Source organism: Melanotaenia boesemani, chromosome 19 (assembly GCF_017639745.1).
Source record: "Melanotaenia boesemani isolate fMelBoe1 chromosome 19, fMelBoe1.pri, whole genome shotgun sequence".
In the NCBI taxonomy this organism is placed as follows: domain Eukaryota; kingdom Metazoa; phylum Chordata; class Actinopteri; order Atheriniformes; family Melanotaeniidae; genus Melanotaenia; species Melanotaenia boesemani.
In genome coordinates this window covers 5993202-6021138 of record NC_055700.1, presented here as the reverse complement: position 1 = coordinate 6021138, position 27937 = coordinate 5993202, and the positions used below count along the sequence as shown (strand labels likewise).

The window sequence follows — 27937 nt, the reverse complement described above, 5'->3', positions numbered from 1 at the left end:
ATGAGGAAAGTTTGGAGAGCAGAGCAAAGAGTGGATTTATGTTTTCAGCTCCCTCAGTCTCTCTTCTCTTTATCTCACTCTGGCAGCTTCCCGAGCTCTTTTCTCTCCAAAGCTCTAAGTCTCGTCTGGGCTATATTAAGGTATCAGTCTGCACTCGCGGGATAAATCCACTGACAGATCGAACTGCAGCGTGACTGTTTGAAAAGAGAAAAGTGAGAAATTATGTTTCATCTTGCAGTGGCGGAATCTGTTTGAAGGCCAAACTCACAAACTTCTTCCCTCCCTCGTGTCTGATGCTGCCCTACTTTCCTAGCAGCTGATATCAGGAAACAGTGTTTAAAATCATAAAACTTTCATCAGCAGCTCGTTGTAACCTCTCTGTTCCCTCCAGGTAAGTCCCACCTGGCCATCGTTCAGAAAGTGAACAACGAAGGAGAGGGAGATCCCTTCTACGAGGTCCTGGGATTGGTCACCTTGGAGGATGTTATCGAGGAGATCATCAAGTCGGAGATTCTGGATGAGTCCGACCTCTACAGTGAGTCCCTGGTCACCAGCAGATAGAAATGTCATGTCGTGTTACATTCACTGGTAAAATCACTCATGTCCTGGTAGAATCAGTGAGATAATACAAGAAACTATCAGGGTTTAAACCAGTACAACCTCATCCTTCAGCAGCTTGTAGAAGCTCCTTCAGTAGCAGGAAGTTGCAGTCATGGTTTTCTGGATGACTCACATCTGACTCTAGAATATTTTTTATCCAGAGGAGTTCGTGGTCCACTCAATGACTGCAAGGTGTAGCTGCAGAACAAGCCCAGATCATTAGTCTTCCACCACCGTGCTGGTAGTTGGATTGGCCTGATATTCTGCTATACATAATGACTAAACACTTTGGTCTGGTCTGTCCAGAGGACGTTGTTCCAGAAGTTTTGTGGTTCATTCAGATGTAAATTTGCCAGCCTAAGCCGTGCTGCCATGTTGTTGTTGGAGAGAAGAGGCTTTCTCCTGCAACGCTTCCATCGCATTCTGATCTCAGGCTAAACTTCCTGGGATTTCCACTCCTGCCATGACTGGAAGCTGTCTTGATGTTGTCCAGATTGATGGGCAGCAACAGTTTCTTTTCTAAGATCATTGCTGATGTCTTTTCCTCCTTTGTGAAAACTTATTTATACCTTCTTTGTAGAGGTGTTCCCACTGACGATAATCAGTTAATCAGTGTATTGATTAGCAGCATTGGACTGCTACTGCCCCTTTTAATTCCTGTGGAAACTGAGGATAGATTCCAGGTTATTGTTTTTATCTCTGATAGTAAAATCTAAGACAGAAGGTTTGCAGGTTTCTGTGCATTTAGTTGCATTTTTACTATAATTATAAGAATGCTGAATCTGAATCTGCAGCGTATCCACAGCCTATCAGTCCATGGAATCAGATCTGTGTCCAGAAAAAGAAAATAAAACACTGCAGGAAAAAGTTTCAGTTGTTTTTCTTTACTGGTCAACAACCAGTAAAGCATCACTTTGCATCCAGTTACTGTTTACATTGATTTTTCTGTGTTCTTCCTCCACTTTTTTCCACGTTGTGGTCGTCTGGCTGCAGCTGACAACAGGAACAAAAAGAAGGTGGACCCCAACAAAAACAAGCGAGACTTCTCAGCCTTCAAACACGACAGCGACAGCAAAGTGAAGATCTCTCCTCAACTCATGTTGGCAGCTCATCGTTTCCTGGCCACAGGTGAGTCCTGCCGAGGCGGCGTTTCAGACCAGAGGCTCTGCACGGCTTGGATTAATCAGCTGATTAGTTATTGTGGAAAATGTCTGAAAAATTATGGAAAAATCTCAATATTATATTTTTCCTGAAGCACGAAAGAAGAACATTTGTTTCCATTTATTATAAAAAAGGGAAACATTAGAAAAATCTACTCTTTGGAGTTTAAAATGCTCAGAAAAAAAAATTATTTTTCTGATTTTCAGTGAATAAATGAAGCATTTTAACTACCAGTAAATCCTGTAATAAACTAAATAAAACAAACAGCTGATAGAAATACACACAAGTCTTTTCCAGCTAAAATAATTTATTATAACAGAAAAAACACTTAAATGATTAGTAAAATATTTAAATTTAAATGTTTGTTGGAAATTTAAAACCTGGAAACTTTATTTTAGGTCCAGTCAGGTGTAATCTGTAACTACTGAAGTAACGCGCTACAATTTCCACTTATTTTTATGACTTATTTTATTGAATGCTTTATTGACATTCTGTTATGAGGAATGTGTAATAATGGGGATCAAATTTACATCATGTCATTTTATGCATGTTTTGCTTTTTTGAAGCTTATTGTAAATTACATCAACCTGCTGGTGGGTAAAACCTGACACATTCACACATCAGGGTTGATTCATTTTAATTGATAAATAAATGAATAATGAAATTACACATTTTCCAGCAGAGGTAGTTCACTCTGAGGGAATTCAGCCATGTTTCTGTGTCTAGTTCTTTATTACAACATAGAAAAAACAAACCATACACGGGACATTTTGAGTAAGAACAACAACTAACATCATAAATTAAATTAAAGAAAATATTTTTTCATAACCATTTGATGCTGTTCTGGCTTTTATTTTATTCCTTTTTTATCTAATAAAATTATTGAATTTTATCGGCCTTTATTTGCTCATAGTTTTGTGCTTAATTTTAGTCATTAATTGTTAGTAATATATTGAATTTTTTATTTAATTTTATTCTAGTCTTTTTTTCTTTTTGTAATTTTTTTCCAGATTTTTTTCCCTGCTATTTATTTGGTTTTTATAAAACTGTAAATAAATGCCGGCGTTAGTGGTTAAAGCTACAAACTGAGAACATGAGAACACAGCCACGTTAGTTTTTTATTTGATTCATAAAAGTCATATTGATGAACCAGATCCAGTCTTTAGCCTCATAAAAGTGCATTTTCTCTATTTCTGTCTGCATTAACCTGAATCCTTGTTTCCCTCGGACCCTCCTGTCAGAGGTGAACCTGTTCAGCCCGTTCCAGATCACAGAGAAAGTCCTGCTGAGGATCCTCAGACACCCGGACGTCATCCACGAGCTCAAGTTCAACGACAACGACAAACGATCGCCGCTGCACTTCCTCTACCAGAGAGGCAAACCTGTCGACTACTTCGTTCTCATCCTGCAGGTGAACACATCCACATCCCGTAAAGCCCTTGATGACGCTGGTTTGATTCTCTACCAGAGATGGAGTTACGTGTAAGACAGAAAACTGAGATAGTTTTGATCAAATGGTTGGAATGGGACCATGAGGCAAAAAATGATAGAAATGATCAGTACAACAAAATTCTTGGAATTAAAAAGACACGAATCACATGCATACACAGCTGGACTTGATTAAGCTGATTGTGTACAAAGTTTAGTTGTGCTGATAATCAGAAAAAACAGTCGACAAGAAGAGGCTATGTGCACACGGCACCGAAGCCGCTTCAGGTGTGAAAACGGTGAAAACTAGGAGAAAAGCTTCAACATCCCCACGAAATTGCTGTAGTACAAACTACAAGGCTGTGGGGGACGCTACGAGGATTAAAGAGTAACACTCCAGAGCTGCCCGAGTTTTTGCCTTAGCGACCACCAAAGCCGTGCTCCGCTTAGCCCGCCGATACCCATCCGCTGCCTCTGCATCGGTCTTTCGTGGTGAAGAAGGAGCTGAGCCAAAAGGCAAAGCTCTCGATTGGCCATGAGCTGTGGGTAGTGACCGAAAGAAAAAGATCGCGAATACAAGCGGCCGAAATGAGTTTTCTCCTCAGTGTGGCCGGGCTCTCCCTCACAGAGGGCAAGAAGCTCGGTGATCCGGGAGGGGCTCAGAGTAGAGCCGCTGCTCCTCCACATCGAGAGGAGCCAGCTGAGGTGGCTCGGGCATCTGGTTAGGATGGCTCCCTGGTGAGGTGTTCTGGGCACGTCCCACCGGAAAGAGGCCCCGGGGAAGACCCAGGACACGCTGGACGGACTACATCTCTCGGCTGGCCTGGGAACGCCTCGGGATCCCTCCGGATGAGCTGGCGAATGTGGCCAGGGAGAGGGAAGTCTGGGTTTCCCTACTTAGGTAGCTGACCCGACCCCGGATAAGCGGCAGAAAATGGATGGATCGACTCCAGAGCTGGAACAAGCCCGATTTGCACCTTGTGGTTTTACGTTTCACACGTCCTGACTTTCCCAGAGTGTGAAGATGTGTGTCTGAAGAGTCTCTGGTTGTGTTGCTGGCTCCTCTGTGGAAGTCCTGCAGAGGTGGAACACACCTCTGTAGGTTTTTTCAGTCTGCTTGTGTTCAGCTGCTGCATCATGCTGCAAGTGAGAAATCTTCTCCTCGGCCTCTGCTGTGTTTTTATTAGCTGATAATGTGGTGAGCCCCACGAAGTCAAAAACAGGAAGCTGAAGGAGTCGACACACCAGTAAACAGACTGATGGTGGTGATAGCTTCTCCTCAGATCCTCTATCACCTCTTTTGTCACGTTTAGGGGCCGTCCCCACGACACCGGATTGCAGCAAAACCGCAAAAGTATTTTAGCAAACCACCCTTTCATCCCCATGAAGCCAGGGATTAGCCTCCATGAAACCAACCATGTCTGAAGACAGGTACCAAAGTGTATAGGTTTGAGTCCTCTACCGTCTGTGGTACTGTGGGTACAGCAAAGCAAGTCTTTTTTTTGCTTTGCAGTCAAGCATTTTTTGAAGAAGAAGCTCAAAGAAATGTTTCTCTTTTGCTGTGAACTTCCTGCAACATGCAGTGAGCCTTTATCTGCGCATGCCTTGTTTTGCTCTAGCTTTGGAGTGTTACTCTTTAGCGCACCCCCCCCGAGCCTGTAGTATGTACTACACCAGTGTCGTGGGGATGTTGAAGCCTTTCTACTAGTTTTCGCCACCGTTTTCACACCTGAACCGGCTTCGGTGGCATGTGGACATTAGTGTCGCAGTCTTTTTATTTGTTTCTGATGAGGACCAGGAGCCTCTTCCAGAAAGCAGGTTCAGCTGAGTCCAGATCAGCTGCTTTGAGTTGGTTCAATCAACACTGAGTATTTCTACCCAGAACTAGGAACCACAATAAATGTACATCAATAATGCAGCTCTGATCTCTGTGTTCACCATGGCAACCACTGCTAAAACACTGCCAGTTATTTCACCCCACTGCAGCAAAGAGTAACTGAACAAGCATACAAGAAATACAAAGTTCATGATAACTGTAACTTGTGTGTTATAACACTGGTGGTAAGAATAAAATCATAGTTTTATTCATGGGCTCAGTCCCACTGGGAAAAACACACATGTAGGAAACTGAACATGAAGTATAAAAGTGGAGCTGTCAATAATTAATCACAGATTACAAATGAATTAATCATGATTAATCACCATTTGCAACTATGGCTAAAATATGCCCATTTTTACTGTATTGTATCACCAGAAAGAGCAGAAACAGCAAGCCACTTGTTGAACTCAAAGACCCAACAGAAGCGTGCTTAGCATTAGCGTGGTGCTGTAAGCTTGAACAGCTTCGATGAAGGTGAAACTCCTTCTCCCATGGCAAAATGACCCCAAACTTTTGAACGGTAGTGTATATATATATATATATATATATATATATATATAAAATACACATACACAGGATTATTTTATGGCGTTATGATTTCAGATATGTGTGAGGACTTTCCTCATGACTTGATACACTGCTGACTGTACAAAATGTTCTGTATTGCCAGTGTTATAAAGAAAGCCATAGTACAAAAAAGTTTGATTGCGAAAGCATAAAACTTGCTGTGACGTCTACGGTAAGTGCCACAGTCGATAGACAACCCAAGTCTGACAGCTGCTACAGGTGGATGGAGACAAGTAGAAGCTGAGTGTTTTTTATAATAAACCTGGCAGCAAGTAAGATTACTTCAGAGTCAGTTACCATGGTAACAGACACAGGGTAAGACTTTTCCTAGAACAGAAATCACAGAAGTTCCCTCAACCCAGGGTTAACATAGATATCTTGCTCTGTATAATGGGCCTCCAGAGTGTTGGATCATTCAGAAATGTGAGAATTTGGACTTTGACATGTGCAGCGATGCATTCATGGGTACAGAGTGTTTACAGCATGGGACTGAGTGCACCATCTACAGAGATGAGTACCGTCTGTACTTCAAAATGTGATCAAACCGTCTTTTTTTTAGATTTATTTTACTTCAGCCTCTGTTTGCCTGAAAACAATTAAATCAAATAGCATAGTGATATTTCTTTATGATGTAACGATGGTCGGGAGGTTTGTTGCATCTGAGTTATTTTCTATATAGGATGAGCGGTGCTGGTTGTAGAAGAGCTGAAGTTAGGTTAGGTAACGCAGGATGACCTAGTTAAACAGGTCACTAACAGGTTTATCTCAGGTCTCTGAGCAGGAGGGTTAGCACTAGTTAGCACTGGCTTAGACGCAGAACCACTTATATGAGGAAAAAAAACAGCAACTTATTCAGAAAATTAGAAAAAATGAGAAATAACTTACATTTTATTAAACTGATATTTAATATGCTTTTTTTTCGTTTCTCTGACCATAACCCACAGTGAACAAGTTCAAACTATTTATTTATTTATTTATTTTCCTCTTGAACAAAAAGAGCTTCAACAATTGATTTTCTTTACTAAACTTCCATTTCAAAACAAACCAAGCATCAGTTCTAAACACACTTACTCATCTCATTCAAGAAGTGTTAATCAAATATTTGGGATTTTTTTCACTTTCATTCACTTTGCAAAATATTTGTGAACCACTTCTCTGTTTATAGTTAAAGTATTCAAGATATTAAATATTAAAATTCTGCAACCAGCAATAATTTTATTTGTAAGTTAATGGTTAAATTATTTAGTCAGTAAAGTTTGTTTAAAATCCGTAAATTTAAAATTAAATCCTTTTATTATTGACTTTGCTTCAGAAAGGTCAAACAAGGTCACATTTTCACATTTGGCCTGTTGTCTCTAACTATGTGTTTAAACAAGTCATCTAATCAGTTGCAGATTAAGTAAGCTGTTGTCATGCAGATTTCTCTCATCCAGGCATGTGCAGGGTGTTTGTCCTGGGGGAGGCTGCGGGGCTCCTTTTTCTGCATGACCTTCAGTTACAGATCCTCTTACATAAGATGAAGACAGATGGAGGAGAAACAGGGGATTGAAGGGTTAAGGAGGATGGAAAATAATAATAACGATAATAATAATACATTTAATTTTTGGATTCCTTTCATGACACTGGGATCAGCTAACAGGAACAGATTTGATTAAAGAGCTGAGTTATAGTCAATAATTGTCATTTCAATAATGCTTCTGGCATTTAGTTGAAATAATGAATTAGATCAAATGTACTGTTAAGTGAGATTAGTTGTTTGCTAAACTGAGATTTTAAGTGTTTCAGTACAATTCTGAACCTATTTGCTAGAAACATGGACTCAATGCAAGCTAACAAAAGGCAAAAAATAAGTTAAATAGTTAACTAACACATTAACTTGTGATGAAGGTGATCAAATGAGAAAATTAAGGATGTGATCAGAAAATACCAGTTGTATGAATTGTAGGTATATTAGCTTAAATATAGCATTTCAGAGGTTAAACTTTGGAGAAATAATGTCAGGAATCGCTGTCCAGAGGTAACACTCGGCTCCAAGTTCCAGTTTTCAGGTTTTAAGACCAGACATGAGGTAAACACACACACTGAGGCTTGTTTGAAAGTGTGTGTTTGTGCTTGATGAAGCATTTAAGGCTGTGTTGTTGACACCTGAGGTGTGGATAAAGTGACTGCAGACACTGAAGGTGCAACCTGAGCACACCTGCTACTCTTCCTCCACTCAACTACATAAATATGTGTGTGTTATCTTTGTGAGATCCAGTTGGAGCTTTAGAGCTTTAAAAAGTTGGGACATGCTGGCAGGTCTGTACATCAGAGGGCTGGAGGGTTAATATTTGGATTTAGGGCTCAGGTTAAAATAACTAGTTAGGAATCAAACATGCAGCTGTTATGTTTAAGGTCAGAGATAATGAGAGTCCTCGATGGCAGTGCACAAATGTAGGTGCTGGAGGTAAAGAGACATTGAGCCCTGCACCGGAGCACCTGTGGCAGGATGTAATATTTATAGCATGTCAAAGCGTTTGTGTTACAGGCCACAGGACACGACTCTGGGATTTTGCATTGCAGAGCCTCCAAACTGACACACCAGAGCAGGGAAATGGTTACAGGGTTCCACACTAGACATCTAGAATTACCGTCCTGGAAAACATGGGAAATTAGAGAAATAACTAAAACATCCTGAAAATGTAAAAGATAAAAGAGATGTTAGGGAGCAGATTTAGGTTGAATGACTAGATTGTATCTACTGGGACTAAATGAAAAATTGAGACTTGAAACCAGTGGATGACATCAAGGTGGCTGTGTCCTTTGGGCAGCAGCCCTCTCTGCTGTGCTTCAGCTCTGCATCTGAAGGCCCTCCCTTCAGAGAAGCCTGTCATGTTCACACATCTTTTTGTCTTGACATCCGTTTATCCTCCACATCCTAAGTGAAGACTCATATGATTCTGATTCTGACAGCGATGAGCAAGAAAAAGCTGAAATGGTGCCAGAAAAACACTTTTCATACAAATTTTAACAAGCACCCTTGTACAGGCGGCAGCATGAGATACGTGCAGCACAGAAGATCATAGTACTGCTAACATGTAGCATAGCAACGGGACAGGGAGAAACTCGGCTAAAAGACTCTACCAAGCACAAACAAGGAGTCACACGAAAGCAGAGACTCTGCTGGTCACTTAATTATGATGTCCCATCTTGTTTGAATTCTTGCTTGTATTGTTCTTACCCTCAAATGTAAGTCGCTTTGGATAAAAGTGTCTGCTAAATGACTGTAGACTAGTAGAACAGACCATCTTAGGCTTCACGTCTTTCTGGATCCTCATGGTGTTTCTAAGGTGAATGTGGGATTATCCCTGGATCCTCCTGACTCTGACCATTGATAAGAGGTGTCCATCATCAACATCATCATCATCGGCCAATAGCTACCTGAGATATTTACCTGCATAACAGCTCTATTAAAACACCTGGAAAACTGCTAAGGTTCAGTTGTTTCTACTGCAGCACAGTTCCTTGTTAAACTGGGCTGCTATTCTCTAGGAGGAAATGACATTTAGATTTTCTACTGTGTTCCAGGTAAATTTACTCTGACACTGTAACACATACCTTTATTCTGACACTTCTGTAGTAATCTCATATGTCTCAGCTTTATTTTGAAACCAGGATCACACATGCAGCCCTTGTAGCTGCGGAGATATACTTCATTCATTTTGGGTATGTCATTTCGAACAGGAGGCAGAAAAAATAGACCTCATGATAAAAAGGTTCAAATTTAAAGAATGCAAACTTTTGAATAAAATAATCTGTGCATTTGTGCTTTAAAGGAGACTTCCAAACAGATATTTAGCATCTCAGAGGAATTTTTATCCTGCAGTGCTGCAGAGCTTCTTCCTGAATTACCTTACTGAGGAAGCTTTCTTTTTGTGTGTGATTGTGTGTGTTTTCAGGGCCGGGTGGAGGTGGAAGCTGGAAATGAGAACATGAAGTTTGAAACTGGCCCGTTCTCCTACTACGGCGTCATGGCTTTGAGCTCTACATCACTGGGTGAGACGATGCATACACACCATGCAAACATGCTGAGACACGTGTGTGAACTGCTATCTTTGTGAGGACATTGACTTTTGACATTAGGCTGGATGCTTCTTCATCCTCTCTTTGAGCCTTTCGTAGAGTCCTGTTTCTTTCTGGCATACATCACTAACAGCCACAGACCGTGAGCGGAGAGCAGAGGAGGGACACAAAACACACCTGGATACTATCAGATAAGCAGTGGCTTCCAAACCTGTCCTCAGTCTGCCGTCTGCTGATGCTCGTGGACAAACTGCTGCGTCAGTGAGCTGATAGTAAAGGACGAGAGGAGCAGAAAAGCCAATTGGCTTAGTCCAAATAGGGAAACACTTAGTTAGTGACCTTGTTCAGGTCAATGGTGACCCGTTAGAAATCGAGCAGACACTGAGTGGATATTGACCCGTTTTTTGTCCCCAGAGTTCATAGTGGAACTTTACATGGTGTGTGGTTCTGCTGTTTGTGTGGGACGATAAAGCACCTTTCGATACTGATATTGACACATCGATATTGATGTGTCAGCATTTAGATATTTTTCTTTATCATGACAGGATACAAGGAGACATTTTGGTCAGGTCTGTATTTGATCCACAGCAGTTTGGTTTCTCCTCTAACAGAATGAAAACCAGAACTAAAGACCATGTCGGATGTCTGGCCGCGTTTCCTGTGGCAGGTTTATAGATTAGCTGACTGTTTCACCTGTGATGTCCTCTCAGGCTGTTGAGAGGATTTGTGCTGTCAGTGGTTAAAGGGCTAATCCAACAATTTAGTAACGTAATATAAGGAAAAGAGTGGAACATGGTGGTTTTAAGGAAAGTGTAATTGCCGGTTGTTTGGCAGGTTATCTCTCTGCTTCATTAACTTGTTTTCAGTGGTGAATTTATTTATTTCCACGTGGCACCAGCATCCTGCAGGATAAACCGGGCTTATCAACTCTTTGAGTCACCAGAAACAGACCGAAAACACTTGCAAGCAAAGCTGGAATAAACAGTAATACTGTGTGCTATGATTGATGCTGCTGGAAGTTAAGTTGTATTTTGAGGACTTTTGAACTTGTGTTGTCAGTGACTGGCGTCACATCACGTTGAGTTTTGAACCATTTACAATGTGGCTGTTTATGAGTGTCATCGGATTTCTTACAACGAGGATCCAGTCAGTCCATAAATGTTTTGAGGTGATGCATCAGGATCTGTAATATAATCTAATGTTTGTTGTTCATCCCATTCTTTATGATTATTGCTCAGTTTTTACCAGCAAGGTCTCTCTTCTCTCCTACCCTGTCTTCTTTTCTTCCTTTCTCCATCAGATTTGACCTTTTATACAAAAGTTTTAGCCAAACAAAACAAAACCTACTCATGTAATCGCTGTCGGAGGGTGAGATAAAGGTTTTACTCCACAAGGTGGTGCTGCCACCCTAACATGCAACACTAGAGATACCCTCACTTTTACGATTTTAAACCAGTAATTTTAAAGTTTGTAGCAGAAACACAACCAATTAGATAAGAAGAATAAATCTATTACAGAAAATTAAGCTTGTTTAAGTTTGAAAATGGGGGAAAAAAATGCCAGAAAATCTGTTTGTTGAGTCACACGCTGCACACACTAACATCAGATTTAAACAGAAACTCCCTGTTAGATGTTTCAGGCCGCGTTTAGCTGATGAAGGATGCATACAGGGAGCTGAAACGGCACATCCGAGTAGAAAATCCAGCAGCTGTAACACATGCACACGTTAACTGTAGACACACAGCAATGCAGGAAGGACACAGAGGCTTGGTGTGTGCGTGAGCTGCACAGCTTGTGTTTTGTGTGGAGTGTGATGTAAGCCATCCTGAGAAGGTGGTGCTGGTGTCATCACTACTGTTATCTGAGGTTAACAGACTCCCTGCAGCAGTGGAGCGCCCCCTGCTGGTGTCTCCATCACTCCTGACTAATTCTGAGGGATTTTCAGTCTTCTTGACTCAGCTGTTTTTGCTCTGATCATGTGATTATAAGGAGCTGCAGCTCATTTTTTAAGTAAGGTGGACAGTTAATACACTTACAGCTAGGACCAGACATATTTTAGTGAAATAATTTTGACATGTGTTGTTAACCCAAATACAACAAATTTATATTGTTTCTTTTTCAAACATTATTATTAGTATTTTTATTTCATTTAATTTTAAGCAATTTAAATTTAATATGGATGTGTAGATGTGTATTTTTTTATTTTAAAGTTATGTAAAGGCTACATGCTTAAAGTTTAGACTCGTGTGGAACCTGTAGAAATGGGATCGTATATTTCCAGGAACGTTTGTTTTACTCAGCTGAATTTCTGAGTCTGAACAGTTTGTCTCTTCTGCCAGTCATCAGTAAATATTAGACATGTCATTTTATTCCTCATGATTTTAGTTCAGGTTGATGACGACGTCATCTGTTTAGAATAAAGTCGTCTTGGTGTGACCTTTTGTATTTCTGACCCTAATGATCTGGATGGTTTTCTTTACGAAGCAGATCTTTAGATTATCATTATTCCTGCTCTCTAAAAACATCCAGGCTTTTTTTATCCAGCAGAGCTCACCTGTGAGTTATTTTTACCTCTCGATGTTTATTTAGCCTCCCTGACTGTTCTGGCTGTTTCTTTGATGGATTTGTTTTGTTGTTGGAGTACATTTTGCTGCACTGAGCAGCTTTGGCTGCAGCAGCAGACTCCAAAAGCAAAGACCACCTGGAATCAGCTCCAGGCCTTTTTCTGTTAAACTGGTGAAGAAATAAACCTTCACTAAAAGGATGCCAAATATTTTAAGAAATAATTTGGATATTTATGAGCTGTGAATCTACAGTGCCAAAAAGCTACAAAATTAGTCACATTTCATGTAGTGCAGCAGTTCATCCTAATAAATGTTTTGATTATTGTAAAATCTGTTTTAATCTGTTGAGTCAGCCTGATGGAAGAAGAGACTTAAATCTGAACTGGGTGAATATCTGTTATTTACTGATGGATTGCTGTAACCACGAAGCTGTGATGTTCCAAATGTCTTTTTTTTCTTCTTCTTCTGCAGTTTCTGTCGTGCTCTCTGCTCTGTGTCGTCTGAGCTTCATGTACACATAAAGCAGATCAGTGTGTTGTCCTGTGTTGTATACAAACGACAAACATTCGACCTTTTCTCATCCTGAACCAGCTGGATTTACCAGAAAGATCTGGGGTTGCTTCAGTCGGTCAGGACCAGCTTCCACAGCTTTATGAGTCATTATGTTTTTTCATTCGATAGATTTTTTCCTCATCCCTGCTGGTACAAACATATTCCAAGATGACAAAGTCCAGAACTTCCATCGTCATGTTTTTCCTCAGTCATTGTGCTGAGTTAAATTTAATTTGGTTGGACCACTTCACCACATTCAGGGACTCATCCTGAAGCCACTAGAATGTTCTCTAAATCATTGTGGAGCTGAAAGGAGGCCATTATCCTGGTTTCAGGTCTCTGTGCTCTGCAGCATTCATCTTTCTGTCACTTCTGCCATGTTTGCTGTTGCTGGGAGGATGGCCCATGTCATGATGCTGCCGCTGCCGTGCCTTACTGTAGGGATGTGGCTGAGTGATATTCAGCTCAAACAGTCCAGTTTTTCATTAATCTGACAGAATGATTTTTATCCTGTCACAGCACATTAACCTGTGATTGACAAACTATCCAGGCTTTGATGGAGTCCTGCAGGTTCTGCATCTTTGCTAATAATGTATAAAGGTCTGTTGCAGGAATTGCTGGCTAGCCAATTAGGGAGTCGTAGAACAGCTCTATAAAGAATCCGGAGGGTTTCAGCTTCTTTTAAAGCTTTAGAAATGTGTTTATACCATGAACTGATTCCGTCTCAATACAGATTCAGTCTAGAGGTCTACGGAGAGTTCTTCTACTTTATGTCTTGTAATAACATGAATTGTGGAGAGTCTGTTTTTGCACCCTGTCCAATCCTTCAGCACCACACAGGCACCAACCAGCTTCCAGACACGTCTCATCAGCATGTTCATTTTGCAGCCAACTAAAAAGCTGAGCAGTTTTAAATAACAGGTTCCTTAAACCTGAATTTAACCTGATAAAGTTGTCAGCCTTCATTTAAACTGCCATTCTTCAACTATTCCACCATAAATTAAAAAAAATATATATAAATAGAAACCATTTGACTGCTTAGAACCTTTTACTGATTCTAAATTATTGCTTTTCTGCCAAAGTTCATCATGTTTTACGAAGATTATCCTTCACATTTCTTGGAAAAGATGATAAAGTTTGAGATCAAATCCCAGCAGGCTTAACCCTTCGAGCCTGATGGGATTTTAGGACGTGAAGATTGCATACCCGTAATGAAATCAGTTGATTTAAGCGATTTTCATCTATCTTTACTATGACTTTTGTGAGATGTATAAATAGAGATAGAGAGAGAGATGCCATTGTTACAGGAACAATGAAAATCAGTTTAGCAGCTCCACTTAGCAGCATGATAAAGTGTAAATTTAACTGAAGAGAAGTCTATAAGGTATATACACAACAAGAATACGCTGCTGAAGTCTTGACTACAACAGAATAAATATTAATATATATGTGTTACTGCTGAATAATAAATGCAGATGGCATATAGCACAAATGAAAAAGTTTCAGGCTTGCCTTAAAAAAAAAATAGATAAATATTAATATTAGAGGATTTAGTGCAGACAGGTCAGGTGAGGTTTCCAAAATGGCCGTTTTGGCACAATTTGGCCTCATCTGTTTAAAACCTCATGTTTTAAAAGGTAAATGTGAAGCACATAAACTCAGTCTTAACAGATTAAAAGTGGCACACACACGCATATATATAATTTTTATTTTATTTTTTTTCTCTAACACTTATTTTCAAGGATAGTTTTCTTACATGTTGGTGAAGAAGATGGGAGTTTAGAGATGTTCCAGTACCAGATCCTGTTGTTCCAACCAATCAACACCTTATTCCTCTTCTCTTGATGAAGACAACATTTGGGGAATCAGCTGCTGTGTTTGAAGACTAAACAAACAAAGAAAAAAAAAAGTCCAGAGATTCAGATTTAAAAAACAACACAAAATAAAAAAGAAAGAAAAGAAAGGTCTAAAATAAACTGAGTGGATACAGGTGGAGTGATTGATGCTGTTATAATAAGGAGTAAACCAGCTCTCCTCTCTCTCTCTATACCTCTTCCTCCCCCTCCTTTCTCTCAGCCGTCACCCCTCCTCTCTCCCCATCAGTGGTGTCCCCCCCTCCACGCCGCCTCTCTCTTAAGAGATTTTCTCTGTTCTCTCGTTTCCCAGGTAAACACTCGCATGGGTCAGAGGAGGGGGGAGGGGGGTCCTTTTAAAGACGACTCACCATTTTCCTTTTTCTTTTTTTTTAAAATCATCGTCTGAGTCCTGATCCAGCAAGAACGGCTTGTACACAACTTTTTTCTTTCATTTGACCTCATTCAAAATGGCAGTAAAGGCCTTCATCACAATTTTTATATTCATTAAATTCATCTTTTGTTTGAATATTGAAATCCAGAAACACAAACATAATGAAATTTGCTATTAAATAAGCAGGTGATAAATGCCTTACAACTATGGATAAGCTGCAGATGAAAAAAAAGCCATTCGGTACATTTACAGTAATGTTCATTATTGTATAATGCCCCTGCAAAAATAAACTAATGAATAAAATAAAAAATAAATCTCATATCTCAAAATGAAATAAGTGAAATATTAATTTAAAAGATTGTTTAGGTTATCTGTTTCTGTTAAGTTAATGATGAACGTCAACTCATAAATGTTTTCATTTTCCAGCAACCGACACATTCTTTACAGAATTTAGTCATTTAATTCTAAATTAGTAAAATATGTAAATAAGAAGAGCAATAAATGGCACATTTTAGGTTTTCCCTGCTGTGATTTAAGCTTTAAAATATTAATGCTTATATATTAATATTTCATTTTCTTTATTCTCAGCTGCAGCTGAAGTGAGGCGGGTTTCCGTGGTGTGCCTGCTCTCCCAGCTGTCGGCTCAGCATACAAAGTGTAACAGACTACTTGCTGGATGGGACTCTTGACGTTGCGTCCTCAAATTTCTAATCCTGATCAAACTAATTACTCATTTAACCAGTGATCCCCGGTCAGGTGTTTTTCATCAGGAGGAGAAGGAGGACCTGACCCCAGACCTCTGGTTAACTCTATGGTTTCACACTTTAACAAATATGCTCATTAGCTTTCTGTTTCTGTGAGACTTGAATGAGATAATCCATCCCACTTTTACTAGGTTTTAGCTTAGCATACAGCCTGGAAGCAGCAATCAGATGATGAGTTTCATTACGACTACCACAATAAACTGCTCTTAGCTTTTCTAAGATATGGTGACGCCCTCTGTCTCTGTGTGAGCTTTGATCTGAGCTGCTGTGTTTGCACATGCATGCTAGTGCATGTGCAGATGTCTCTGCTGTGCAGTTTAGAGCCGTCAGACTTCCAGATTCTTCTCCCATGAGGCATTTCTGGCTAAGCAAAAAACACAAGCCTCCAGTAAAGAGTGGGATTAGACCAGAGTCCATCTACCAAAAACTCGAAAGGCTCTGACTAGGGTCTCACTTTCAGTTTTGGCTCCATTTCAGTTTTTAGATTCTGCTGCTTTGCTTACATCTTACATTAGACCTTTTGGTAAAATGTTGGCTTTTTTATCTGGATGACTCCACATACACTGCCTGTCCAAAAAAAAAATAAAAAGTTGTGTAGATGTAACTGCTTTCTGCGCTTTATTCTGTGACAAGAGCTGCTGTTAGGAGTGAATTTCTCCACTGTGAGATTAATAAAGTCTAATCTAAACAAATAGATAAGAACCTTCTATTCTTTAATTCCTGCATGGATGATGATGTTTCAGCTGCAACAAATTATTTATTGGCATCAAGAAGAGAAAACATCTAAGGAGAAGCTGAAAGTACTAAAACTGGGTTAAACTGTCACATTATAAAAACTGGAAGGTTGGTAGGGAACCATTGTCTTCCAGGAAGAAATGTGGTTGGAAAAACATCCTGAATGATGGTGATCGTGATCTCTTAAACGTTTGGAGAAATCAAATTAAAAAAAAAAACAGCAGCAGAACTCAGATGTTTAATAGTGAAAATAACATTTCCACATGAACAGTGTGAAGGGAACTTGGGACTGAACAGCTGTGTAGCCATAAGAAAGCCACTAATCAGTGAGGCTAGCCGGAGAAAAGGGTTTCAGTTTGCTAAGGAGCATAAAGACTGGACTCTGGAGCAATGGAGGAAGGTCATGTGGTCTGATGAGTCCAGATTTACCCTGTTCCAGAGTGATGGAGCATCAGGGTAAGAAGAGAGAAGGATGAAGTGATGATGCCATCATGCCTACTGCCTACTGTACAAACCTAGTCCATGATCTGGGGTTGCTGCAGTTGGTCAGGTTTAGGTTCAACAACATTATGTGTCCAAAGAATGAGGTCAGCTGACTACCTGAATATACTGAATGAGCTATTCCATCTTCCCTGATGGCACGGCCATGTTCCTAGGTGACAATGCAGGATTCATGGGGCTCAGATTATGAAAGAGTGGTTCAGGGAACAGGAGACATCATTTTCACACATGGATTGGGCACCACAGAGTCCAGACCTGAACCCCATTGAGAATCTTCAGGATGTGCTGGAGGAGACTTTGCTCCTTGGTCAGACTCTCCCATCATTACAAGATCTTGGAGAAAAAATAATGCAACTCTTATTATTTAAGAAGTAAATCTTGTGACATTGTGGGAGCTTATAGAAATAATGACACAGTAAATGCTCAATATAAAAACTAAAGAAGGTCCAACTAAATATTGAAGTGTAACCTTTTCTTTGGACGGGCAGTGTATCGAAAAGGTGGTGTTTTGACTGTAACCCAGAATTGAAGCTTTCTCTTGTTGCTTCAAGCTACAGGACAACTTAGTGACTGAATCATCTGAATCTGGGTCCTTAAGGCCAGATTATGCTGTCTACCTGCATGTGTCTGTGTAATGTCATTTTTGTCATTTGTTGAATTGAACGATGGTCCTTGGGCCTCTTTATAATGTCCACAAACAGCTTTGAGTAGAGGCTGTACAAAGAGATTCATCTTTCTACAGCTTCTGTTAGACTGACTTGTAATTAAAATATTAGTATGAATCAAACGTTGTATGCGGAGTCATGAACAGGCTTTTGGAGGTAGATTTTGTTATCTTCATGCAGAGCTAGGCTATTTCCTCTGTTTACAGTCTTTATGTTAAGCTAATCTGTTGTTGTCTAACTCTTGGCAAGAAAGCACATCAGCATATTTCCTTAAAATGATGAACTATTCTTTCCTTTAACCCCAATTTTCTTCTGAACCTCCCCACACAACCTCCCCACATACTAAACTCAACCCTTCTGATCATCACGAATGCTCCCTCAACCCTTCAAGCCAGATTATATGACATCATTTAAAAAAGGCCAATGAGAAAGGTCTGTCCTCTGATGTCAGACTGTCCTGTTGAAGCCATGAGATGCTCAAATGATGCACTTTGCTCCATCACATGGCATGTTTGTTGCATTCTAACAAACCCAGTCTCATCTCCGCACCATCAGTTGCTCTCATGAAGTTGATGCTTTGTGTGTCAGTGTGATGTGTTGCAGTGTGATCATCACTACGCTCCGTATGCTGCACTTTTCCCCGTTTTCTCATCGTTTTTTTTTCGGTTTTGTCCATATTTGTGAGCTGCATCCATTGCTCTTGTTGTTTTTATGTTGTGTCACCCTCTTTCTAAGTCTCCTCTCTATCAATCCCCAGAGTTTCGTTCTCCATCACATGGTGGCAACCTCAACCGCTCGGCATCTCTGAGCTGCACTGAGCGCGCTCAAGAGAGCGGCTCCGTCAGCGGGAGCAACACTCAGATCTCGGGAACCTCGTTCCAGTACATACCAGACTTCAGCGTTCGAGCTCTCACAGACCTGCAGTTTGTCATGGTAACCGCTTCTCTGACAGGCTGATTTAATCAGTTTAATGTTTAAACCACATTGTTTTAGTGAGATTGTGTGTTCAACAAAGACTTAAGTAGTGATTGATGGAAAACATAATTAGAAAATGTGTTGCAGACTGTGATAACGGTGTGAAAAAAAGCCTTTTACAATAAGAAATAGGAAACATCAACCACCACAGAGGGTGGATTAGCATGTAAGAGAAATAGTTAATGTCTCACCACTTGCCGGAGTGTTCCTTACAGTCCTCTAACGTGTAACACCATTGTTACAGAGCGGCCTTGGTCCGTTTGTCCTTGAGAGAAAGACTAATCCATTTCAGGGAAAATTTCCTGAAAGTTATTTAATAGCTATTACAAATTTATCAGCTACCAAGCAGTTTACTCTGTGTTTACTAGTCTGGCTCTGGAGTAATTTTAAGACCGTGTCTGTCCAGGCCTTTGACACAGATAAACAACAAATGGTCCACACAGTGTTTTTCAAACCCATTCATAAAAATATTAATTCAACACTTTATACATCATAGAAAGGTTTTTAAACTTCTGTTGTATCTCTCGGTAGCTTGGAACATTAAACAGTCAGCATTTTATTTTATTTTTCTTTTTTATGTATTTGCATACATAGAAAAACATGTCAACTTTACATAAGGTCTAATGGAATACCCCGAAGTCTTTAACTTTTCAAGTCCCCAACCCCCGAAGACAAAAATGAAATAAAATCAAATATAAACATTAGTTCCTAGACTAAGTATAAAGTAAGACAGGAAAAAAACACAAAACTAAGTACTTGGTATAAGAGATGTATTATTGTGTGTATGTGTATATATATATATATATATATATATATATATATATATGCATTATATGAGCATTAATAGTAGCTGACAAGCTATTCTGACTTCTAATTGGTCCAGAGCTGTTCATCAGTTGCAACCCCAAGATCCCATTTTCACTTCAATCTGGATTTATGCAGTTTGATACCCTCATGCAACAATATGCTAGTCATTTTAGAAATAAATTTGTATGCATTCCCCTCACAAAGCCGTCTCAGCATCACTCTACACAGGCAATCATTTCAGGACCCAGTTTCATTTTAAAAATGATAGGTATGAAGATAAAAGTTGGATTGGACAACTCGAATGGGTCATCCTGTGGCCATCCTCTACATGTAAAACCTAAATACTCTTAGAAACTTTATAAATAAGAAGGATAAAATTCCTTTTTGGTGGAATTGTTTTAGCTTGACATTATTATTATTATCAATAAAAACAGGGCCCTGCATAAAAGGTTTTGGGACTCTGTAGGTTTGTACTGAGCATGCTCCAGAGAGCAGGTCTGGCTTCCTGTTAAAGTGTTGAAGTGAGATCATTTATCTCATGATCTGATTCTGAAACGTTGGTTCAGGTCTTTGTTACTAATTCTTTAGATTACTCTCATTGCTTCGCTGCTGGGCTAGCAGAGGATGCTTTAAACAGTTCTACAGAAGTTCAGGGATGTTTGGAACCTCTGTTTAACGTTCTTCTGTCTTCCTCAGATCACTCGTGCTCACTACCAGAACGGTCTCTTGGCGTCCAGGCTGGACAGCACCCCTCAGTCTCCAGAGGGCAGCCACACTCCCCTGGACATATCTATCTCTTTGCCTCCTGTGACGCCGCTGATAATGCGCAACCCTCTGCCGCTGGCTACACCTCCTACGAAGTACCCATCAGCCAACACTCAGCCGACACCACCGAGCAGCCGTGCTACCATTTCCCAAAGCACTCCTGCGTCTGGCCGGAGGCCCAGCCAGTCTTTGCCCCAGGCCACTCTTCCTCCAAGCAACCACACCCACATCTCCCAGACACCTCCCTCCACCAAAAGCACGGCGTTGTGCGCTGTGAACCCAATCCACGCGTCCTCCCTTTCCTCCAAGTCCCAGCCGTCTCCGCCCTCTGACGGCCCAGAGAACGGGCCCGGAGAGACCACCACTCTGCTCAGTGAGCAGCAGAACTGTGTGGGCCCCCGTCGGCCCAGCCACACTCAGCCACAACCACACGTTCACACCATCAGTCACGCACACACTGAAAGCACCATCTAACCCAAGCCCCGCTAGAAAAATAACTACCTGTTCACTCACTTCCTGTTGGCTCCTGAACTTTTCTGTCTGAGGGAAGCTGAGCATCAGCACAACAAGGATCCTCCCACACCCTCCCTGCATGCCCCCCTCACTACACTGACAAGACCAAAAACACGGTACAGAGAGATCAGGGAGCACTAGTGAGTCTGTACATAGTTGCAGTGTTAAAGGACTCATCACCCAAAGTTTGTTCACCGTTTTATTTAGTTCCATCTGCCTGGGTGGTGAGATTTCTGCCTTCTCCTTGGTACAGTGGAGGAGTTTCATTTTTGGTGCTCAAAATTTTAGAAAAAGACATTTATTTTTTAAAGAACTAAAAAATTTTTACTATAAAATGAGCTCCTCAAAATTATTTGGATTATCCAGAATAACTTTGATGTTGTTTATGGAAAGACCATTTAAATTTAAAAACTTAGGTAAAAATGACTTTTTAGTGTTTTAAATAGGAAGGATGTATACCAATAATTTTTAGCCTTTGTAAACTCACAGTTTGGTCCAAACTGACTTTATTATCTTCCTTCAACATGAACAGAAACCATGGCAACACTTGTTGACATTGATATGATCGCAGTGTGTTACACTGCCCCCTCTGGTCAGTGGCCAAATTGCACCTTGAAAATAAAAATAAACTAATTTCATAATGTGAGTTGACTACTTACAACATCCCCATCAGATTTCAAGCATAGTTCTAATTACTGCTGGAAAAATATGATCTATAAAATTTATAAGTCCCTGAAAAACTAATGCAAACTCAAAAGCACCACAGTGAAATTTTTTACGTGACAGATGCCAACACCGCCGCCCACGTGGTAGTAGATTACATATGATTGTAGACTGTAGCTTCACGTTGCCTCTTCTTCCCTTCTAGTTCACTGTTATTATCAAATTGATTTAGACACACAGACAAGGATAAAGGTAAAGCGGCTGGCTAGCTGAGTTGGCAGGGCACCAGTCTCCTATGCTGGAGACTTGAGTTCAAATCCTGCAGAGTATGAAGGTAAACACCTTCCATTTAGGTGCTTAACACCACTGCCTAATCACCTTCAGATTTAAGTCACCTTGGAGAAAAGTCTCTGCTAAAAGGTGATAGACAGAATAAACAACATTTTAAATGTTTTGAGCAACAAAAAGTTCCATTTACCTCCACTTTATCTTGGATGTGCATGAATCAAAACCCTGCAGATAAAACCGAAAGTTTCAGCTTTTTATTTATTTGTTTCCTGTTTTCTGAAACTTTTATGGTTTGAGCGCTTTAAGGCATCATAGGGAAAACACATCACAGCGGCATCCATGTTGCACGGCTTACTGTTGTTGGATGTTGGTTTGAGTTTGTTTCTATATTGTTTTCCCTTTTTTCCAAAGAGTAAAACTTCCAAAGTTATGAAGTTAAGTTAAATTAAGTTTTTTACTTGTCATGGATTTTCTGACTTTGTTCTTTGCAGCAGAGACTTTACGGCAGAATTGTGAATATATTTCTGTGTCAGTTTAACTACCAGCAAAGTGACCAGATTCACTGTCCTCTGCAGCTGCAGGTGAGATGGAAACAACACACTGCTGATCTGACATGTTTTAGCTCATTTAAATCGAACTCCGGATTCAGTGGAAACTGAAAGCTTATTCCCAGATTAAAGGGAGCCATCAGCTTTAATTCATGTCTTTAGTCATTTCAAGAAAGTTAGTTCTGGAATCGCATTTCAGTCCATAATTAACAAACGGTAGTAGGTAAAACACGATTATATTGTATTACTGCACTACAGCACCGTCACACATGAAATGGTGTAATTTTTATTTTGCTTTACACTCTTTTTAATTTCATTTTAAAAATTTACTTATCAGCTGAAATGCTGGTGGAGAAAGTTAAGCTGCAACGTCGCAAATGTAGAAACAAAATAAAATATTTGATATATTTAAAACGAAATTACAATTTAATTTTTACTTTTGTTTTTGATAAACTTATTTTTTAATTAAATCAGTTAAATGTTGCCAAAGATAAGAAATACTGCCCGTATTTAGCTATTACATGTTTTAAAAATTAATTTACAAAACACACTTTGACATTTTAAAACTCAGATATTAGCCATTTCTTGTAACTGGTCCATTTGATTTAAAAAAATCCCTTTAAAAATATTCTTGCTCTATTAAAGTTATTAAAATTATTAACCCCTTAATGCCTGATTTTATATTCAACTATATAAAATCAAACTAAATACAGAAAAGATTTTTGGAAAATAATAAAAAGTACAATATTGGAACGAAAGAAAATACAATAAAATATTGAATAGATAAGATGATAGATAGATTTTTTCCATCTACACAAAATGTTTAATAAAAATATTTATGTCATGCAAGAACCTGTAACTGTTGGCTTCCTGGAATTTGCAGCATCTGATAGAAAACATAAGAAAAATTAAATCTATAAGTAATTAAAGGGGCTAAAACGTGTGAGGACAGCAGTGCTTTTCTTTGATGCAGTATGATTAGGATGCCGTCGTCATCCTGGGGAACCTCCTCAAGGCAATATGCTTCACTTTTAAGAATGTGATATGCAAATATTTATGTGTAATTTTACTTTCTATGCATTTACATCAAATGTGTTTTTATATTTTAGAGATTTTATCTTTTGGTTCATAGCTTCCTTAAAGTGCAGCATCTGAAGCTGCGCAGATGCAGTTTTTCTGAGTCTTCCACTCGGTGTGTCCACTCACTGTGAATAGTTTGCTGCAGCTTTAGTTCCTTCTTAAATCTTCGCAGTGTCCAGACACGGAGAACTCCCCAGACTGGATCCCGGCTTGTTGCAACAGTGTTAACTGGCATGGTTAAAATCACACTTTTTTTTTTTTTTATCTCTACTGAGTTTGTTTAGGTTGCCTAATAACCAGCAAGTGACATGAAGACCAAGTAAAAGAGAAAATGAGGGTTTCAGTATAATATATGTATATTTTTTTTACTTAAATACCATCTGCTGCTTGAGTTTAAAGGGGGCAGTTCTATGCTGATCTATTCCAGGGTCTGATTAATGTAAATCCAAACAAATTTCTTTTGTCCCCCTAATCAGAAGATGGAATAGCTGGTATTATTTTGCAGCCGTGTCCTTTGGGTAATTTGATGTCTATCTTTTTTTAAAAATTGTATTTTTTTTTTTTTTTAATTTAAAATTTGTGGTGCTTCCACATTTGCTGTTCCATACAAAAACTTTCACACATGATCACCTGAGTTGTTCAGGACCACATGCTGACCTTTTCTGCAGGTGCTCGTCACACATACGACACAACAGCAGGTTTTCTGTAAAAGATGCACTCTTACAGCTAGAACTGTAAGAGAAAAGGTGCAGGGGAGTGTGTCTATAGCAAACGAGAGAATAAATTGATGGAATTCATCATTGTTTTATTAGTACTGCATGTATTCAAACCAGAAAGTGACACGGGGGTCATAACAAAGAGAGAAAGCAGTAACTTACCAGCAGTAAATGCCAGAGGAGTAAACGCTCTGCAGGTTTAGCTGACTAGATCACACACTGATAACTTGCTTGGTTTTTGTTTGGGGAACAGAAAATGAGGCGGAACATGTGTAAAACCATGCCAAATAGGCTCTTTAGAAAAAAATCCAATGATTACCAGATATTTCTGGAACTTGGTCCATTTGGCACTCTGTGCCATCATGGAGCCGCAGGCCATGTTGAAGGTGAAGTTGTGTAAACTGGGTCCAGGTCTGTGGGGGAATCGGGATGAAGAGCTCATGTGATAAGCTGTAACGTGAACATGCCCTAACCCTGCAACTTTAACTGGTGGCTCATTCATTCCTGTGCAACCTCTGCGGTGATGTGTGAAAAATGCAGCTTTCTGTTTTCTCTGGTTTTAAATTTATCCTAAATACACTGTACATTTTATAAAAGGATTTTGCAGTGTACAAAGAAGTTGAAAAAGTGAATAAGCAAACAGGAAAACACACTTCTCACCTGACTGTATGCTAACCACTACCTGAATTATATTGTTATTGTTGAAAAGGGAAATGTTCATAGGCCTTTTTAAGTTCAGCAGTTCATGTTTCACAAAACTGACAACAAGCCGACATACGAACACATTTCACACAGAAGGACTGAAAACCAGGTGTTTTATGGATGATAACAGTTACTCTCCATAACTGGTTGGGATTTAATAAACTACGGTCATTTCTCTGCATGGCTTCACTCTGATTCACACCGTGATGTAACCTTTCCTTGCCCTCGTACGACATTCCTAAACAGGGTTAAATTCACACTCTTGACTCAGTGTGAAGGACATTTTAACACATGTATGTAAATGATATTGTACCTGTTCAACCTTTGTTTGGAGAAGACGCATGTGGACATTTGGTTGTTTTTAAGTGGACGGTGGAGATTACAAGGACGAGTGAAACGACTCGCTCCACTGAGTGATGCTGAACTTGATGCTAAAGCTGCTGGCACGCGATCTACCTTTTTTTTTATTATTATTTTTCTGACGTATGGAGAAATTTAATTAACTGTAGAGATAGATTATTTTGCTGAAGATAGTGAGATATATTTATCTGAAAGGATCCAGCTGTATAAGCTACTACGTAGAGTTCTGTAGCATAAATCTGAAAAAGTGAATTTTCCAAAGCATTTCTACGTGTGTGGACTGATTTCCAGAGTGCTGGGCGACCAAACGGGGCTCCCAGCTCTCTCTGGTAATTAGTGACTAAACTGTAAAGAGTTCATTTTCCTTATGTTAAAATTATTTGTTAAAAAGTTGTTTAAAGTTCCCATTAAATTAATTAATTGATTTTCCTTCTGAAAAGTCCAGTCTGCTCTGAATGGTCAGCTTTGTTTCAGTGTTTGGTCAGACGTTCTTCGTTTGGTGACACAATGAGTAGCACAGATCAGATGGCTTGAATTTGATTTTATGGGAACTTTAAACCTCTTTTAGGAGTGTAACGGTACACAAGCTTCATGGGTCTGTGGTCCAGTTCGCTATGAAAGGCGCTCAGGTGCTGCTAACTGAGCGTGAAAACACTCCTAAGATGTTTATGTTGAATTTATGTTGAAATAAAAAATGAATAAATGAAATTCTGTTCATTAGGGCAATGGCAACATGTTCATAATGAACAATTAAAGCGCATCGTTCAGATCTAACAGTTGAGTTGCACCAAGTAAAAAAATAAAAAGGTGCCACCAAAGTTGTTTCCAGGCTTTGGCATCTCAGATTTGAACTCCCATTTGCTGTCCTTTATTAATTTGTTTGTGACAGTGATCAACAGATGCTTATTCCAGCCGTCTGCTTAGGTTTTTTTTCTACAGACGACTGTGCAAAATAACCTTAACCTGTGATATTTTCCAAGATTTTCCTTCATTAACAGTGCGGAGCATTCATAACGTTTGCTTTTTGCACACTGCAAACCAAGCAAGTTTAAATAAAATAAAGTTTTTGGGTTTTCTAATAAAGCAAGACTGCCAGGTTTAATGAGGGATCATTGTAAATATTTACAACGTTTGCAGAGATTCATGGGTATTTACCTGTTAACACACGTCACAACATCCTGGTTATGATTATTTTCAGTCCCGTTTTCCCCCCCTTTTACAGATGTTTATTTAATTTATTATTATTTATTTATGTTTTTATTCTGTTTTGTAGACGTACCAAAAGAGGCCGCTTGGCATTAACAGATGTGGTTGTAATTGTTTGGGTCATAGGTCCTGAACTGAACGTTGTGTACTGTTACACCCCTTTATTATTTGTATTTTGAGCTCACAGGTGGCCCAGCAGCTGATTTCTGCCCACGAGCCTCCTAAATGGTAAATCCAGCCATGGAGAAGATCTGCACTGTGTGGAAACCATAGATTTTTATTCTGTGGGAACCTTTGGACCTGAGAGTGGAAGCCTGCACGATAAATAGAGATATAGCAGACTTCTTTTTCAAGAAAATTTTGACCTGCCTGCTGGTTCATAGGTCACATGTTGCAATGGCTCGTACTGGTTTCTGGTGAAGCCACTGGTTGGCTGTGCGATTACCAGTTTGTGTACTGGGAAATGTGAAAACTTAGTAAAGCTGTATTTATTGTAAACATTGTATTTATTTTTGTGAAACGGGCTTCCAGCTGTAACTTGCAGCTTTTTGGGGTTTCTTTGCCCAGAAACACTGTGTTTAGTTCCCTGACTACGGTTTGTGTTATATTACTGTAAATACCATATATGAAGAGATACTGAGAGACGTAGGAAATAGAGATCTATTTATATTGAGAGATGAGGTGACATGTTTTTTTTTTCCTTTGTTTGAAGGCATTGCAAAGCAATAAACAGAGTTGACCTCGATGAATTATTTCCTCCTAACACCCTCTCCTCTGTATTTCATTTTTATAAAACAGACAACCAAAGCTTATTTTTTCCCTCTTCACATCTTTACTTTTTTCTGCTCTCCTCCCACGCTTCATCTGTTTTCCCCCCTGCCCTGCATCTGGACTCCTCTCCTGCCGTGTAGAAGTATTGAAATTCCTCCTCTGCTGAGCCCTCTTATTGTTCCGACCCGAGCTTATCAGCAACTCCTGCAGTGTTGTTTTTAGCCCTGTGTGATGATTAGACCCGTACGAAGGTTAAATATTTTCTGGTGCAGACTGAGTTTTCCACACTATCATTCACAGATGGGTCATTTGAGCTGTTGGGAGTTTGGTGCATGTGGAGCAGGAAGGAGCTGACGGGGAGTCGGGCCACAACTTACCGGCTTTAGATAAGCTGTTTACAGGTGCATGTGGAGAAATCAGGCAACATTTGTCATGTTTTTTTTTGTTATGTGGATGTCACTGAGGGACCTGAAACAGAAAAAAAACAACTTTTTTTTCCTCCTTTTTATTTCTCCGGGTTGTTGATACAGAAACCTGTTTGTTTGGTTTTTATTTCCCTGATATTGTAGCAGTTAAGCAGAGATAAAGAAGAACTTCCTAGTTATGTAACTTAATGAAATCTGTACATAATGTTTTATAACTACTGTAAGGCATTTGAAGAAATCTATGAGGTTAATAAACCTGAGATATATTTCTCTACAGAAGATCTGTCTGGTTGATTTTGGGCCTTGTCTGAGAAGGAAAACTAGTTGTAACAGTTTTCAAGAAATGTTTAATAAAAATACTTTTCTAAAAGAATTGTCATTTGTAGATCTATA

General features: G+C 39.5%; 1 protein-coding gene across 2 annotated transcripts in view; it reads left to right on the top strand.

Annotated features, from left to right (window-relative positions):
- The window catches only part of LOC121630617 (metal transporter CNNM4), a 29395-nt gene extending 6939 nt beyond the window's left edge, over positions 1–22456 (top strand). The window contains exons 2-8 of one of the 2 annotated variants that reach the window (XM_041971020.1): positions 392–535; positions 1594–1728; positions 3003–3172; positions 9574–9670; positions 14890–14979; positions 18483–18658; positions 20204–22456. In XM_041971020.1, the coding sequence (XP_041826954.1) occupies positions 392–535; positions 1594–1728; positions 3003–3172; positions 9574–9670; positions 14890–14979; positions 18483–18658; positions 20204–20746 (1355 nt within the window). In that variant the 3' untranslated portion in view covers positions 20747–22456. The remainder of the gene's footprint in view (positions 1–391; positions 536–1593; positions 1729–3002; positions 3173–9573; positions 9671–14889; positions 14980–18482; positions 18659–20203) is intronic. The other variant, XM_041971021.1, reaches the window with a different exon arrangement.
- The last annotated feature ends 5481 nt before the right edge of the window (positions 22457–27937 follow it).